At 35.0% G+C, this 18,677-nt stretch overlaps 1 protein-coding gene across 1 annotated transcript; it reads right to left on the reverse strand.

Annotated features, from left to right (window-relative positions):
- Positions 1-1,750: 1,750 nt before the first annotated feature.
- Positions 1,751-18,601, reverse strand: LOC110461912 (beta-1,3-glucosyltransferase-like). The gene is made up of 14 exons (XM_021515650.1): positions 18,527-18,601; positions 18,223-18,282; positions 15,137-15,252; positions 14,544-14,626; positions 13,487-13,595; positions 12,103-12,239; positions 11,143-11,206; positions 10,349-10,468; positions 9,690-9,759; positions 9,088-9,201; positions 8,667-8,769; positions 8,152-8,277; positions 7,406-7,553; positions 1,751-6,585 (listed from the first exon to the last, which is right to left on the reverse strand). Exons 1-14 carry the CDS (start codon positions 18,576-18,578, stop codon positions 6,346-6,348), a joined length of 1,542 nt encoding a protein of 513 aa, XP_021371325.1. The 5' UTR covers positions 18,579-18,601; the 3' UTR covers positions 1,751-6,345.
- Positions 18,602-18,677: the final 76 nt, after the last annotated feature.

The raw sequence follows: 18,677 nt of genomic DNA on the forward strand, positions 1-18,677 counted from the left end.
GAGACAACCTACTCACATCAATGGAATTAATTGTAAGGCAGTGTACATCCCTAAGTTTGAATATCTATTCATAAATATGAATTAATACACATTAAACTAATTCAAGGGAGACAACCTACTCACATCAATGGAATTAATTGTAAGGCAGTGTACATCCCTAAGTAATGGACAGTACTTTAATACACATATACATATATATATATATATATATATACACCGCTGCAATGGTGTTAACACAGTTCAAGACAGAAAACCTACACCAAGTAATAGAATTATTTGTAAGGCAGTGTACACCAATCCTTAACCCATTGGCAGCAGTTCCACACATACATACAGCTGAAATGATATTAAAATAATTAACTACTATTCACTAAGGTTTCATCAAAAAATGACTGAAAACAGGCATATTGACTCAAAACAATTGATGCAACAATACCTGAAAATGTTTTGAAAAAAAAAGAAAAAAAAAGATGAGATATAAATATATGCAAAAAAACAGTCTCAACAAAAGTGTTCTAAGATTTCAAATGCTATGGGACCAGACTGGTATTTGACAAACAGATCAATGACAGTGTTCTGAGATTTCAAATGCTATGGGACCAGACTTGGGTTTGACAACCAGATCAACAACAGTATTCTGAGATTTCAAATGCTATGGGGCCAGACTGGGGTTAGACAAACAGATCAACAACAGTGTTCTAAGATTTCAAATGCTATGGGGCTAGACTCGGGTTTGACAAACAGTCTCAACAACCGGGGTCTAAAATTTCAAATGCTATGGGACCAGACTCCGGTTTGACAAACAGTCTCAACAACAGTGTTCTAAGATTTCAAATGCTATGGGGCCAGACTCCGGTTTGACAAACAGTCTCAACAACAGTGTTCTAAGATTTCAAATGCTATGGGAGCAGACTGGTATTTGACAAACAGATCAACAACAGTGTTCTGAGATTTCAAATGCTATGGGGCCGGACTGGGGTTAGACAAACAGATCAACAACAGTGTTCTGAGATTTCAAATGCTAAGGGACCAGACTTGGGTTTGACAAACAGTCTCTACAACAGTGTTCTGAGATTAAAAATGCTATGGGGCCAGACTGTGGTTTGACAAACAGATCAACAACAGTATTCTGAGATTTCAAATGCTATGGGGCCAGACTCCGGTTTGACAAACAGTCTCACCAACAGTGTTCTAAGATTTCAAATGCTATGGGGCCAGACTCGGGTTTGACAAACAGTCTCAACAACCGTGTTCTAAGATTTCAAATGCTATGGGGCCAGACTCGGGTTTGACAAACAGTCTCAACAACCGTGTTCTAAGATTTCAAATGCTATGGGGCCAGACTGCCCGGTTTTGACAAACAGATCAACAACAGTGTTCTGAGATTTCAAATGCTATGGGACCAGACTTGGGTTTGACAACCAGATCAACAACAGTATTCTGAGATTTCAAATGCTATGGGACCAGACTGGGGTTTGACAAACAGTCTCAACAACAGTGTTCTAAGATTAAAAATGCTATGGGGCCAGACTGGGGTTTGACAAAACAGATCAACAACAGTGTTCTAAGATTTCAAATGCTATGGGAGCAGACTGGTATTTGACAAACAGATCAACAACAGTGTTCTGAGATTTCAAATGCTAAGGGACCAGACTTGGGTTTGACAAACAGATCAACAACAGTATTCTGAGATTTCAAATGCTATGGGACCAGACTGGTATTTGACAAACAGATCAATGACAGTGTTCTGAGATTTCAAATGCTATGGGGCCAGACTCGGGGTTGACAAACAGTCTCAACAACAGAGTTCTAAGATTTCAAATGCTATGGGACCAGACTTGGGTTTGACAAACAGTCTCAACAACAGTGTTCTAAGATTTCAAATGCTATGGGACCAGACTCCGGTTTGACAAACAGTCTCAACAACAGTGTTCTAAGATTTCAAATGCTATGGGACCAGACTTGGGTTTGACAAACAGTCTCAACAACAGTGTTCTGAGATTAAAAATGCTATGGGGCCAGACTGGGGTTTGACAAACAGATCAACAACAGTATTCTGAGATTTCAAATGCTATGGGACCAGACTTGGGTTTGACAAACAGATCAACAACAGTGTTCTGAGATTAAAAATGCTATGGGGCCAGACAATTATATCTTAGACAAAATTAGGGGAAGGTTACCCTGTATATAAGATAAACTACAGTGGAATTATCTAGTGTTTCGCCTCGATATTTAAGACGCAGATCTTTGATATCATACCCAGTAAGTAACATGAGCTGGATTTGGGATAGATTACAAATAATGAAATATGGTAACACAAACGGGACCAGCAATCAAGGATTACCCTGTCAGACAATCAAATCTATACACAGCAAGACAAAATAGGCTGACAATTAGAACCAGGCAGGGTTTTTTCATTGTCAAATTTGCATAATGAATTAATATTGCTGTCAACATAAAATATAAAACAGTCGCACAATGGTCCAAATGTATGTCTTCTGCACATCATTTTAGTACGAAAACTACGACCTTATTCTACTGATGTGCTATGAATGCATCATACCGCAATAATTAAGAAAGCTTTTACGTTAGCGACTGTGCCTCAAACCAGTCTTTGAATTTTCAAAATGAAGTAAAATTTATAAATATGCACTGTTCAATATACGCGCCTACTTGTGTATAAAAGAATAGTAGCTTTCAACACATTAGTGTGAATTTGTGATCATCATTGACTATCCACAAAAATTCAAGTGAAAATATACCTGTAAGTTAAATACCTTCTAAAAATCTCAAAGAAGTACATTATTGAGATACATGTAAAATTGTACAAACAGCAAAGATGCTCAGCAGTTGTTAGTAGTGAAGATTTTCTTACCTCAGCCTCAACACTTATTTACAGTCATGTTGAACTCTGACCTTGGTATCATGGCTTGTTTTGTAGTCTCATGTTCTTCATCAAACATACTTCAGGGCCCATATTCATGAAAACTTTCTCATGCTCAAGAATGGTTTTAGAGCTCAAGCCAAATTTCGTGTTTCAGTTGTTTATTAATAGATTTTTTTTTTTTTAAAAATCAATAATTTAGAAAAAATTTGAAGAAACTTTAAGCCGTTTGCTGTTTTCATTGTTTTCATTTTACATGATTGAAGTGAAAGAAAGTACAAGAAAGCCGGTTTGCACACTGAATCCGTGATTGAGCATGAGAACAGTTTCATGAATACAGGCCAAGTATACAACAAAATAAGAAAATACTTGTAAAATTTACATTTGTCTTAGCCCCCAACTTCGATTGAAATTGAGGTAAATGTAATATTTAATGATGGAAGAGATTCAGCACAAACACTAAACAACATTAGTGAAGCACAAAATATAGGTCACAGTGACCTACATATCATGTATTATTGTGGTATTTCTCAAAATGTAAGATTGATGAATATTGGCCTTCTAGTATTAAGAGTACCGAGGTAAGGGAGCCAAATGCATGATCTATCCAAGATGTTGTATGACTGATAGTCGCATAGGTGGACGGGAAGGTAAATAATAAATGCTCCCCCTGCACGATGTTATGGGGTTTATCAAAATGCTACAAATTGGCCACTCTTTGGTTTTAATCCTGATTTAGTTGATTCAGCAGTAAACTTTCTTGATTGGTTTTCATCAATGACATTATTTCAGCTCACTGGTTTTAAATATTGTTGTTCTCAACCAGAAATTCATATCCTTAGACAGAGTGAAATTTGTTTACTATTTGCATACTCGTATTTTTTTCGTTGTTTCAGATGTCATATTTGAACTCCTATTTACAGAGTGGGCCATTGTATCTACTGTTGCAATTTTTACTCGACAGTTTTTTTGTTTTTTGTTTTTTTTAACCCTTCCACCACTAGTACTGTAGACCATAATGGGCTCATCCAGATCAATGCATGGTAGAGTTTACTAATGTTACATAGGGGTGAAAAAGTTAACAAAATTGTACCAAGGAGTGTCTCAGATTTAACTTTTGATCTTTCTTTTAAAAAAATGCATTTTTCTTTATGTTTGAATATCAGACGTAAATTCTTTGGTTTTAAGGTAATACATGTAACAGGAAAATCTTATATGGCAACATAATAAGTAAAAATAGAAAGTTTTTAAAATTAAAGAATATATGGATGGATTTTTGTAACTCTGAATAACGGACGAATTCTGAATATATATATATATATCAAAATCATATGGAATTGCTGTATGACAGAAGTAAACGACAGTAAAATCACACAGAGAAAACCACAGCAGATCAAAAAAGCAAACATTTCCATTTTAACTCATTCACCACTGAAATTTCATAATGAACTATTCCATCCTTTGAATTGGAAGAGTTCAAATGTGACTTCAGGGGGGAATGATTTGAAGTGGAGGTCTCATCAAAGTGGCTGAAACAGACAACCAAATGAGATTTCCTCATGTCATGTAAGAGAACAGCATCGCAGACAGACAAACATCATGTGTAACGTGAAAACAAAAAAAAGAACAAAATTTGTACTGTATTTATCTGGTTATAAGCTCTCCAATATCTATTGCAGGGTAATAAGCTCTCCAATATCTATTGCAGTTCAGTAGAAATCTCAATTAAATGCTGTTTCATTGTCCTGTAATAAGCCTATCCTTTACTTTAAGTCAGAAATTATGTGTTGGTCCCCTGGGTTTATTGCACGATAAATATGGTAATTCACTTGCGGTTCTTCTACTATTTTTTTTAAATACTTCTACTTATTTTGTAATTTTGTGGAGTAAGTAGCATATTTGTACAGAAAATCTTTCTCACATTCAACATAAGCTTATGGTATGTGGGTCTCAGGTTGAGACAAAATAAATGAAATAGGCAGTCATTCCTGTTTCAAATCAAACTACAATATTCCATGTAGTGACAACTGGATTTTAAGGTTGAATTTTCAGTTCCTTTACAAAGATGAAAACATTGTAAGCCTTTGTCCTAATTTCTGTTCTACAGGTCTATCTGTCCACGGTTACAGGTCTATCTGTCCACGGTTATAGAAATTCCAGACTCATCAATATTTTGATACAAAAAAAAAAGTTCCATACTCATGAAAACATTGATAATTTTTTTTGTTAAAACTCCTGTAGTATGCCTCAAGAAAAGAATTATTGTGGGTGGTGGGGGTTACAAAAAATGTGGAAATTGTATTAATAAAAGTGGACAAAAAGCGTGATGTTTCGATTGAAACCAAAAGGGAGTAATTCGACCATATAGTACTCCACAAAAAGACCGGAAATGGAACTGAAAAACCCCACCTTTGTAGAATAAAAATTAAAAGAAATTAGCCATTCTTTTTGTAAAATAAACCCCCATAGGACTATAACAGATACACTATGTACATTTCTTATATAATAATTTGATTTGTATTGCTTTTGATTTTGATAAACAGTGTCACCACCCCTTATCAAGATAAGACATGGATGAAGTTCAAAATTATGCAAATTATTGACTGTTATTTAACAACAAAATAACAAATATAAAAATTTCTGTAAAAAATGTATCTGCAGTAGATAGAACAAGCTGATTATAAGTAACTGTGTGGTATCTTACTTGAACAGTAAAGGTGATAATTATTTCATTTAAATAATTCATAAAAGGCCAAGGTAATTTGATGTAAACTATTTGAGAAATAAACCTAATTGTTTACCTTGTGGTATAAGTAAACATGAAAAAGGCAAATGTTTTCAAATAAAATATATCTATTTAGTTGAAATTATTGCTCTTAAAATTCAAACACAATTACACAATAAACAAAAGCCTCCCCCACCCAAAAAATGTTTTTGGCCCGAATCTTTTATCTGTAGTAGTGCAAACCATCTCTGCTGAACACAACATTCAAAAGTTATATCAACTTGTACAAAAAAATGTTTCAATGACATGACTTTGAGCATAAAGTGTTACTTTTCTTGGCTACAATGCACACTCTTTAGCAAACCCATCTGGATATATATAATATAATATTACCATTATATCTCAACATACAATATACACAAATTCCTGCATAAATAGATTATTCTCACAAAAAAAATAATCACTCACAAAACAGCTATTACAAATGTATAAAAGACATTTCCAACAATTTGATTCTTCAACATTTGCAAATGCAATATAGAACACCATACACAAGATTATATGTTTAGTATACAAGAGATTTCTTTAAAAAAACATCTCTATTTTTTTTTGACAATGTGGAATACGATATTTAATTTATAGCTTAAGAGAGATGCTATCATAACTCCTCCTTCTGATTGGCTATCATAACTCCTCCTTCTGATTGGCTATCATAACTCCTCCTTCTGATTGGCTATCATAACTCCTCCTTCTGATTGGCAGAGTCAGTGTCCATGTTGGATTGTGTTGAGTCCTGAGCCTCAGTTTCAGAAATTTCTTCTTCCTCAACCTCCATCTCCGGATCCTGTAGGTCCATAGATTCATTAGAAGCAATCAGATCGTTATAGATCATGATTGGGTCATTCATCCAGTGTTTATGGAAGGATAAAGCTGTTCTGGCCGACAGGAATTCCGCACTGTAATCTGCTGGTCGTGCCTATAAACACAGGTAACAATGGATAACATTATGCAAAATTCAGGTAGGCAACAACTGTCAAAGAACTATCAACAAAATTCAGGTTGGAGATAGCACTGTCAGAGAACTATCAACAAGAGTCAGGTAGGCAACAGAAATGTCAAAGATCTATCAACAAGAGTCAGGTTGGAGATAACACTGTCAGAGAACTATCAACAAAACTCAGGTAGGCAACAGAACTGTCAAAGATCAATCACAACAAAACTCAGGTAGGCAACAGAACTGTCAAAGATCAATCAACAAAATTCAGGTTGGCGAGAGAACTGTCAATGAACTATCAACAAAAGTCAGGTTGGAGATAGCACTGTCAATGAACTATCAACAAAATTCTGGCAAGCGACAGAACTGTCAATGAACTCTCAAAGAAATTTAGTGATATTATAATGTACAGCCATGCCGTAATGTTTGGCGCAACATAATATTCTGATTAGTATAATTAGTAATGAATATAATTTCTACGATTGTACGTAATTTTCAACATATTTTTACGGAAAAATAAGTGCATTTAGTTGCACTACATTGAAAAACTCTCATTTTATTGACATTTGCAATTTTATAATTTACCATTTTTAGCCTGTCATGGTGTTAGTTTATTTATGGTGTCTCTGATGTGATATATCTGCAACATAAGTGCTGTAATAGTATTAAACATATGCCGAATTATACTACGAAATACTGCTCTGTATATGTGTATACCATATATATGCTACCAACAAGAACCTTATGCTTTATTAAATGCCATGACTCACTCAAGCCATCACATTCACAGAATTTGTTTTACCTGATGGAAGTACGGGCTGTGTACCAGGGGTAGTCCTATCGCTTTGAAGGTGCGACCCAGGATCATGTCATCTGGGGCGTCATTGGATGGACAGTCTGCGCGGTGAGTCAGCACAATGACATCTATAGCCTCCCTACTGAACACCATCCTGTCAATGGTTAAGGTTTTATCAGCATAAACATTGTACTATTAGTATGACAAGAATTAGATACATTTGCCAGAACATCTTCGGAATCACACATCTACTCTTGATCCTTAAGTTCTGTCAATTCCGCCAGGAAAATTGTTCGGTTCAAAATAATTGCTACAGAATTTTTGTTTGTCTGCAATGAAGGGTATCTTTATATGAGAAATGAAAAAAAAGGTCGCCAAAATCCAAATTGGGGAAATGTTGGCAAGCAGGCATCTCCATCCATTGATATGATTTTGACCTTGAACATGTGACTTTGACCTTTCCATAAGCTGTCTCTAAATATTGATTTCAGGAATATTTGAGTGAATTTTTTTAAGGATTATTGACAAAATGTTTAGTTAGGAACCTGAAGAGAAACCAAATGATGACAGAAAAAACGGATAGATGGACACAATGATGTCAATATATTGGGCATACATATAGTTGCTTATAGTTTGAAAGGGAAGTGATTTCTAAGATTTATTGGGCAAGAAATGCTCATAAACAGACAGGGGAAATTCTTTTTATTAAGAAGATAGGCATATTTTGTATTGTACATTGAACTTTATCTTACCCGCCTCCACCTGTGATGTAGGTGTAGCCATGCTCATTCTTAGTCACCATATAGCCATATTTCTCTCCCATGTGGATGGGGAAGTTGGAGTCATAACAGGCTAGTAGCTTCCTCAGTCTCCTCAAGCTGAAAGTACAAAGGGGAGGGGATTGATATTCCCAGGGAACACTGTAAATGTAATTAATTGAGTTAAATCTCAGTGAACTACATTTACAAACATAATGAAAAGAACAGTCAGTTACCATGGTATCCATTCGTTGTTCAAAATTACAATGACAGGTGGAAAGGTCAACATTAGAGTGGTGCCAGCGGTGGGATACCTTAAGAAAACCAGGTTCCGTAACATGTACCTTGGTGTATAAGATCTAATGGATGATATCTTATCCTTCTGCTATGATACATTTTGGAGTAACTACATTGTATTAAGGTATTAACCTTAACCCTAAGAAGTTGTTAATTTCACAATTTCAGACACAACTAAAAGCAACATATTCTTGATTCCTGTAACAACTTACTTGATAATTGTGTCATCGTCAGCAATGATGAACCAGGGAATCTGTGATATCCGGGGATGGGATTGTAGCCTCTTTATGATGGCCATGGTCTTCCCACAATGCCCTGTAATAAATCAAACAATATGAGTATTGTACAATACAAAATATAGCATACTACGGTTACATTTGGTCATCAAAAAGAGGGTTCCTCTACCCCCTGTATTGAATGCTGTTTGGGTATTACCATTTTATGTTAACTCATTTTCATGCTGATAGACAATCCACGTCTCTATTTTGTCTTCCAGATTTTTTCCCCCACAGCTAATGGCCTCTCTCGCAGGAGAGTTCTAAATCGAAACAATCCATTATTACATAACAATTAAATTTCGAGTTATCGCTTCTTTACCTTACATTCTCTCAATAATTACACAATAGTACGTACCCCTCTCCGTGTTGGGAATCCCGAGGTTGATGGTAGGGATTGTCCTGTCTTCCACATCACTGTAATACTCCACATTTTTAGCTTCATTGCCCCAGGTCTTTCTTACAATAGGAACTAGGACGAAAGAACAAAATGTGAACTCAATATGTGTCAACTCAGTTTTCTTTATTTCTAGTTTTAAACTTTCCAGAAAGTAGAGGAAGAATCAGACTATTCCATCAGTACCCTCCTCAAATTCCATTTTTTTTAATCTACCCTTGAAAATTTCATTTTTCTCATTTCATGAATGCTTTATTGATAAATCAAAAAGAATTGGAAAATGGTAAAGCCTTAAAAAAGCCCTCTCCATGTTATAGTCTGTGTTCTAAAAATAGAATATAATTCAAAGATGATTGATGGTAATATACACTAGGTTCCCCAATGAGTGTTGGCTAGTTACCATGTTTATCTAACACAAGTTAGTTAATTTCCTAATTGTTAAAAGATACAAGGTTTACTGAGTGTATTTTTATAATTTCAGATTGAACTAATGGCATTACTGGGATCAAGATAGGATACCAATTTTAATAGCAGTTACAGGGTACTAAATCTATATAACTTACCTCGTTCCTTGTGATACTTGGCACACGTTTTCACTGCAACATAAAGGTCCTCCTCAGGTATTTCTGGTCCCTGTAATAAATATAGACCATATACTAACACACCCAGAAGTCTAATATCAGTGCTTTTTCAGTGTATTTTAGGAACTTTTGGGACAGTATACTGAAAAGGGAAATTTAGAGACAAATTTAGAAAACATTTATTAGCGAGCGATCCAACCAATTTCATTTTCCTTATGATAAAAATCTTGTACTAACAGTAACACCACAGTCAGATGTTAAGTATGGTCACCAAATGCTTATATACACAACATGCAAGATAAGACATTGGGGGGGGGGGGGGGGGGGGGGGGGGGGGCTTAGATCACCATTTAAAAAGTCTTTTACATATAATTATAATATTATGCAATGTCGCATGTATGTACATGTATTGTCTATACATTTATTAATTACCAAAAACGAATATTTATACCATACAAGTCTCGCCCATTTAATTTATGCATGCATTAATTCTTTCATTTGGCCATCGGAATTCCGGGGAATTCTTGTTGTGTATAGACTTAAAATACACTTTCCGTTTTACATTTTCTGGAATGTTATTTGACATATAGGAGTACCTAACGTACTGACACGTCACAGGTAAACAGGAACTAGGTACTTACACAGTCCGGGAACATTACTGGATACCAGGAGGCACATTTCTCTGACTTTTTGACCAGACAGATCTCGGTGACCGGGGTCAAGGTCACGTTGATGGCATCACTGTAGATATACTTGGCCAGCTGTCACAGTAAATAGAAAGATTATTAGTTTCCATAAAAACAAAAACGGAAATTGAACTGATGTTAAAATGTTTAAATTTTCAGTAGATTAACACTGACTAAATATTTATTATGAGGATTTATATTAGTCTTACCTCATGTTTGGGGTCTATAGTAAAGTCTTACCTCGTGTTTGGGGTACATAGTAAAGTCTTACCTCATGTTTGGGGTCTATAGTAAAGTCTTACCTCATGTTTGGGGTATATAGTAAAGTCTTACCTCGTGTTTGGGGTCTATAGTTAAGTCTTACCTCATGTTTGGGGTCTATAGTAAAGTCTTACCTCATGTTTGGGGTATATAGTAAAGTCTTACCTCGTGTTTGGGGTATGTTTGGTGTCTATAAAGTAAAGTCTTACCTCATGTTTGGGGTCTATAGTAAAGTCTTACCTTGTGTTTGGGGTCTATAGTAAAGATTTACCTCGTGTTTGGGGACTGTAGTAAAGTCTTACCTCGTGTTTGGGGGCTATAGTAAAGATTTACCTCGTGTTTGGGGGCTATAGGAAAGTCTTACCTCGTGTTTGGGGTTTATAGTAAAGTCTTACCTCATGTTTGGGGTCTATAGTAAAGTCTTATTTCGTGTTTGGGGTCTATAGTAAAGATTTACCTCGTGTTTGGGGTCTATAGTAAAGTCTTACCTCATGTTTGGGGTCTATAGTAAAGTCTGACTTGAACTCTTTGTCTGGCCATCTTTTACCCATCCTACAAAAATACCACAAAATAACTCAGCTTTAATCCCTGCAAATATGCAAATGTCAAAGAACATAATCTCTTTTCCCTTGAACATTTCTGAAATTTATCTAAAATAATAACATTGATTTTATACATTGAATTATCAAGATGGGTCAATTACCATGCACAATTTTTCTTTTATCATATATACACTCTTCTCTATACCACAGTATACAGTATAACAGTATGATCAATCCACAACTACAAATGGTCTGTGTAAGATAACTTGAGAAGTAGCTGGTAACAACTTTGGAATGGATTTTACTGTTAATGAATGTTATGTCTCAAATTAGATGCACAAATTAAATAAAGTCAAATTGTTGAGGATGGTTATCAACATCCATTTAAACAAACTGCACATGGAGAAATTGTCCATCGTAAAGAAATATTTTCATGTTCCTTTAAAAAGTACTTTGTTGAAAGCGACACCATGTTTAGTATTCATGTAAAAATGGAACAGCTGATGACAATAAAGTATTTGTTTTTAGATTTTTTCCAACTAGTTTGACAGTAAGTAGTATTTACTCAAGTAAAACATGGAGTTATTTTTCCATTGGCTAGTGACAGGGGATCTTGAAGACGCTGTGCGCGATTCGGTTGACTTTTAGCGACTGGTGAACTATATAGTTTAACACACAGTGTTTTCAAGGTTTGTCATTCAACAATTTTCTCATCACTCACTGGTGGATAAAATATTGAGTTCAGCTGCAGTCACATCACAAATTTATCCAAAAGCTCTTATTAGAAAATTGCTCTCCCAACAAACCCTGAAAACTCGATGTAACAGTCCATAAATATCATTCCACAGTTGAACATCATCAGATTTCCTATCATAGTAATAAGGACATTCTGGATAATTTACTTACTTGGATAGAAGTGGTTGGCTAAACACAAAGCCAGCTCCCCAATCTGCATATGCAAATTTGCTTGGGTTGTCATGGAAGGCATAATGATGTATTATGGTAGGTGATTGGTCCCTGAGAGGGTGACCTAGATACAATTCCTGTCAATCAAAAAACGACATTCATGCATGATGGTGTACAAACAGTGTTTATCAGTAATAATACTTTGAACATTTTTATGTGATAAAAATGCATAATATAATAAGATTTTTAATATCAATATTTGTTACTTTCCACCACCGGTTTCCCTTTCATCCAGTCACAACCTGATTCCATGTCGTTGTATGATAAATTTCTATAAATAGTAACTGTGATCTTAATGCCTTGACTTATAGGAAGCTTGAAATACATTCAAGGTATTCTCATACTTGACCTATTTATAAATGTCAACCTGGTAAAATACTAGCCGCCATTTCCTACCAACAACTTGGACAATTTCTCTATTGACAATGCAGTAGACTAGTAAACCAGAGGTTCCACATTTGACCCCAAGCAAAGACATTGAAATAGTAATGACCTCTCAAGTAAAATTTGATAAAGATATAATTAGAAGTGAAGTACTAGAGTGATGACACTAAATCAGTACAGGACAGGATGGGCCAGACAAAGGTAGCACTTCTGGTAAACCACTTACTGGTATTAATAATTGCCTTTGACCTCTAACCTTAAAAGCTTACACATACATTTTCTCTTCATTTTTTTCCATGCATGCATAATCCTGCATCTCCAAAAACAAATGTGTATGTGAAGCTCGGTTTTTAAAGACCAAAGGGGAATGAAACTATAGCTTAGAAACTGAAACTATAGTAATAGTGAACTTGACCTTCAGCCTTCCGATATCAAATAAAAGTAAATTCCTCATCTTCTATACTACAGGGTTCACGTTAACATTTGCTCTCTGCACCCCTGGAATGTGTCATAGCAAAATTGAAGGCACGCGACTAGCTATTTGATTGGTCTCGGGCAAAAAAACCTGACCAATCGCTAGGCTGGTACCTGTCCTTTGAAGATTACAGAGGAGCAACATCAGACTTAAAACCAAGTTATTTTACCATTACGCAGTTGCAAAGTCCTTTTGATGTACATCAAAGGATCAAACTAGTCCCCTTCTCTCATGCACATGGTGGCTCACACTGAGCCTTTGATTTTGCCAGGACATTTTCCAGGGGTGCAGAGAATATAAGTGAAACAATGAAGAGTTTACATGGTAAGTACTTTGAGGTCATTACAGGATGTAGAAATATTGTGTGGACAATACAGCAATAGGTACACAAAGACAGAGACAAGACTGAACAAAAAAAGGGAGATAATTCATTAGAATTTTTGTGTTAGTTCTCCTAATACTGACCTTGGTGTGATCAAACCTCTGAAGGACATTGACCAGTTTTTGTACGTCTAGTCTGGTCTCTTCCTCACACACAAATAACCAGGCAGCATCAGCGTATTCCTTAGCAAACCTACAAAGTCAGTAAAATGTTTGTTCTATAGTTAGTGTATCTGAAATGTATATTTTTTCTTTGAAAATTCATATTGGAGAAAATGGCTAATAGGGTTTTATTACAAGAATGGTGATATCAAGGGGTATATGATCGTAATATCCTTCTTAAGGAAAATATGCAAATAATTGTTTCACAAAGTATCAAACTCAGATCAACCAGAAAACATCTGGACACAAGAACAATTACAGATTTTATACATTTGCAAATTGCAGTAAGTATTACGGAAGCAAATAAAATAAAAAGTTTACAATTATGGTCTGGTCCTAAATACTTCTAATGCAATTCAGTGTAAATAAAATTGTTCTATTTTGATAAAATACAACAGTGGTGACTGATGTATATATCTCCCACATTTGACATACAATCTAGCCACATTCAAACTTTGTTCTAAGCTCAATTGGCAAGATTTTGAAACTACTGGGCTGCTGACTGAGCTACTAATAGAAAATCTGCCCCCAAAAAAGGCTAGATTTACGAGGATGAACTGTACAGTGATTCTAAAGTTGGATGTAGACTAGCTACAATAACGTAGCTTCTGACGACGAGACCATTTTAATATTACCGGCTAGGGCAGAGGAGGCCAGGTATTAATATATAACTACTACATGTAGACTAGCTACAATAACGTAGCTTCTGACGACGAGAACATTTTAATATTACCGGCTAGGGCAAAGGAGGCCAGGTATTAATATAACTACTACATGTAGACTAGCTATATTATTGTTGCTGCCAATGACAATATGTCTGTGACAATAATCTCAGAACCTGTTTGGGTGTAAAAAAGTTGTGCCCAAAGTCAGGAGCCAAACCAGCACCTCTCCGAAAAACGGGTTTGACCGTTCCTTATCAAACATTCCAGTACTCCTAGGATACTCGGCGCTGTGTGTGTGTACAGTCGATACTTACGTTGGAAGTAAAGGGAAAACAGCCCAAGCTCCTAAAACATTTCTATGTTCCTTATGAATGAATATCAGCTTTGGTTTTTCATTCTGAAAATATAAAACTTCAATGTTTTAAGAATAATACATAGAAATCGAGAATTAATTTGAAACAAATATATTCCTGTCAATATGTTTCAGTGTTTGAAGTCAAAATACCAAAATTTATGGCTTGTACATAAAACATAACTTTATATAAGTGATTTCTGTTTGTTAATGTATTTTTATTATATTATTGTTTCATGGTGACTGTTTATCTCTGTTATATGTTGTGATATGTAAATGTCCATGTTCCTGTCTTGATAAAGGGGCGGATCACCCTGAAAATTTGACAAATTATTTTGTCTGCACTGTTGTTATTACTTTTTTGCCCATATATATCATATGTTTGATCTGGTATAAATGTAGATCTATTTCTGTTTTACTATCTTCAATTAACTTTGTGTAGGAGATGAAATGTTAAGTAGTAGACCCAATGCAAGTAGGAAACAGGGCCATAATTTTGGCATCACTGTATAAAAATGTTACTAGAAAAAAAAATACACTGGTACAAGTACTTACATCAGACAAATCTTTGATCTGAGATTCAAACTCTTCCTTAAATACATCAGCTCTTTTTTCATGGTAAGGATTTTTTTGACTCAGAACTATGAAGACAATATCTTTCAGCTGTATATCTGCAAGAAACACAATTCAAATGAATCAGGTACGTGAATATAAGGAATGAAAATTGATAATAAAGTTTTGAATAATACATAGATATCAGAATTAACATAAAGTACTAAATTTAAAATGACCGTTTCTCTCCAGAATAATTCTCCTCCAATATCGGCTTTGTTGTCAGGGAAGGAATAACAAATATTTGACAACTTGACACTGGTGACAATGCTGGGACTGAAAGTGTAACCCTAGTTGTTAGAATATTGCCTGTAGACCTCTCTAATAATATATATATACAATGTATTTGCATTGACAAATTACCTTTAAGTTCAAATTAGATTCAATTTAATAAGTTTGGTGAAAATATCAAATGACTTTTGACTTGACATGAAGTTTCAACAATCCAATTGTGAAATTCATTTGAACTTGATTTGTACACAGAACAAATCCATGGCACTACTTTAAATAATTACTGGTACTGTGCAATTATACATCACTCTGGTGTCAGGGCCAGAGGAAACTCGGGCTTATATACTCAGAGGAACGCTGATGTCGCTGAAACTATATAACTACATTATCATAATTACATGTATGTCTGATCCCACTGATAAGTTGCATCAATGTTTCCTAGATCAAAATAGAGCTGACACCCACATCATCTATTACATGCTTGTGTGCTGTTTACTAGGGTGTGCTGGTGGCATCCACACTTTGAGCACCGGCACAATTAATTTCTCTCAGCATTCAAATCACTCATTGATGTCTGTTTTAGACTTTTCATTCTAAACTAACAAAACTGATAGGGTTTTTAAAAAATCTCTATATATGCATACCATGTTGACAGGTAGAGAAATAGCAGAAATCTTTGTCACTTTCTTATATAAAATACCAAGCAAGTCACAGACTATGTACGTTTCATATATACCACATACTAATTAAAACCTTCTTAAATGCTACTGTGTAATCTGAAAAGTAAATAAATACAGACTATTTGCCCAACCTGATTAAAATTAAATTCAAATATTAACTCAATTGCTTTCACAAGCGTAATATTAGATACTTTAATGCCTGTAATTTGAACTGACAGGATATTGTAAAGACAGTTGATCATTGCTTGTATGTTTTTCTAGCTTGTGTCTTCTTACATTTTAACTAATTTAACAGCAGGTTTGGGGACAGAAGGGGCCTGCTGTACCCCACAGCATGTTAGTGTATGAGGCAACTAAAATAATGTGTGGTTGATGCATATACTACTACATTTTTTGTGTCTTCATAGAACAAAGCAACCACTTGTGTATGAGGCAACTTATATGGGACCCATGCATAATACTACTTCTACATTATTTGTGTCTCAATCTGCTTATTAAGGCATCTAGACTTAAAGAAGCCAAAATTAATCTGCTTGCCCTTGGACTGAAACTTTTGAGATCTGTACGATTTCTTTTCTCACTTTCCTACGCTCTCTTTTTGGTAGTGTCTTGTAATAGCTTTAAAGTCCTTTCTCAGGATAGTGCTCGTTGGCATGTTTATTCATGGTGATGGCTCCTTACAACATGTGCACGATCCCATAATACCCTTGTAGAGGAAGGGAGGTAACTCACTGTACACAATACTTCAGTACACTATTACTTCAAGGGTGTGCTACACTATCTTTTACCATTTACTACATGTCTCCCTAAGCCTATTTCTCCATATGAGTTTAGCTGAAGCGAGGGTGTTGAACACCATACAAACCAACCCACCTAATTGAACAGGGCCCGTATTCATGGAACCGTTCTCATATTGCTCAAGCATGGATTTCGTGCTCAAACCAAATTTCTTGTAACACTCTTAAATCATGTCAAATGATAAAAAAATTAAAAAAAAAATAAACATTGAAAAAAGTATTTCGCTTTAAATCTCTTATTTTTTCCCCCAGAACATTGCAAAAATAAGATTGTACTCTTTAACAGAACAAGAAATTAGGCTTGAGCACAAAAACCATGCTTGAGCATGAGAATGGTTTCATGAATACGGGCCCTGGTTCCAGCTTTCCATTGAAAACATATATATACATTTTGGAGTACAATTTACTACTTGCTGCTTCCTTCCAATATTTGTAATAATGCATCACTGCATAAAGGGCAAGAAATTAATTTTCTTTAAAACACTCAAGACAGTCAGGCTATTAGTTTCCAATTTTTACTAGTCCATATGCAATTTCCAACGTTACCTAATATGGTTCAACATGCTTTAAGTAATTATAAATTTTAACTAGTCAATAGAGCTTAAGAAGCACAATTGTATTTAAAAGTCCTCGGGCTGGAAATTGAATATATATAGTCTCAAACGATCAGGGTATACTCTTACTGTCTAGCCTGGTGCATAATATGCATGCTATAAATACATGTACACTTTCTGAAATGCTTTCTCTTACACAATATCGATATTAAAAATAAAAAATCAGTCATTAAAAAATATTTACACATAATCAGAGACGTATATATTGTAATATATACGTCTCTGACATAATGAAGTGTTTTCATAACAGTATGTTATAATGTACATGTGCAATTTGTGTCTGAATTAAATTACTGAAGAACAGAAAGCATTTCTCAATAAGTAAAATACACTGATGTGCCATATCAAAGTCAGAATGAGTGTTTTATGTATAATAGTGATGGAGGATTCAATAGTTTCCGGATGTAATTGTAGCCAAATTAGTTTTATGCCTCAGGGTCTGAATCATGCATAATTAACACCAGACGGGCTTCATAGACGCCACAGCTATAACTAAACACAGCAAAGAGGGATGGGAGTTATTTTATGAGTTCTTGTGAATGTATACAAAACCTGTGAGGTGAATATGAAACATACAAGTACATGTAACTAAATGTACAGCATAATTGTTATATGTCAATCTCAGATAAAAACCTACAATAAATAAGTTTTACACTTTGACAATAACAATTAATGAATTATGTGATGCTATTTAATGTGCTTGGTACCTGAATTCGATTCTTCTTTACTATCAGTGTTCTGTTTCTTTCCTAAAACAATCGAAATTCCTGCAAAACAAAACAGAAAGATTTTATTTCATGAAGCAAATTTTCAATAGAGAATCAATCACCTGTTGACTAGTTAGGCCTTAATGGGAGATAACTCAATCAGTCAAACACAATCTGTCGTGTGCTTGGCGGCGTCGCGATGACTGGTAAATACATTATGCAAATGTTCGGTTTGATTACAAATAAGCACGCCTTTTCTGCTTAGATTTTTTTTATAAATTGATGACAATGCAATTGTTTTTACCTGTTATAACTGCAAGCAGAAGTGCCAGCCGGTGAATCCCATACACGTCCATGTTTACAAACGTCAAAAAATGTCTAATTGAAAACCTTAATTTGATTGGACGAAGCTATATTTCGTCCAATCAGACACGGTTTTACAAACATCCCCTTCA

This window comes from Mizuhopecten yessoensis, unplaced genomic scaffold (assembly GCF_002113885.1).
Source record: "Mizuhopecten yessoensis strain PY_sf001 unplaced genomic scaffold, ASM211388v2 scaffold1407, whole genome shotgun sequence".
In the NCBI taxonomy this organism is placed as follows: Eukaryota; Metazoa; Mollusca; class Bivalvia; order Pectinida; family Pectinidae; genus Mizuhopecten; species Mizuhopecten yessoensis.

Excerpts from the sequence above, each read along its gene's own strand:
- LOC110461912 (XM_021515650.1), bottom strand. The coding sequence starts at position 18,578 with ATGGACGTGTATGGGATTCACCGGCTGGCACTTCTGCTTGCAGTTATA. Across the intron at positions 10,469-11,142 it reads CTATAGACCCCAAACATGAG|CTGGCCAAGTATATCTACAG; the intron begins GTAAGACTTTAC and ends TTACTGTGACAG. Across the intron at positions 8,770-9,087 it reads GATTCCCAACACGGAGAGGG|GGCATTGTGGGAAGACCATG; the intron begins GTACGTACTATT and ends GATTTATTACAG.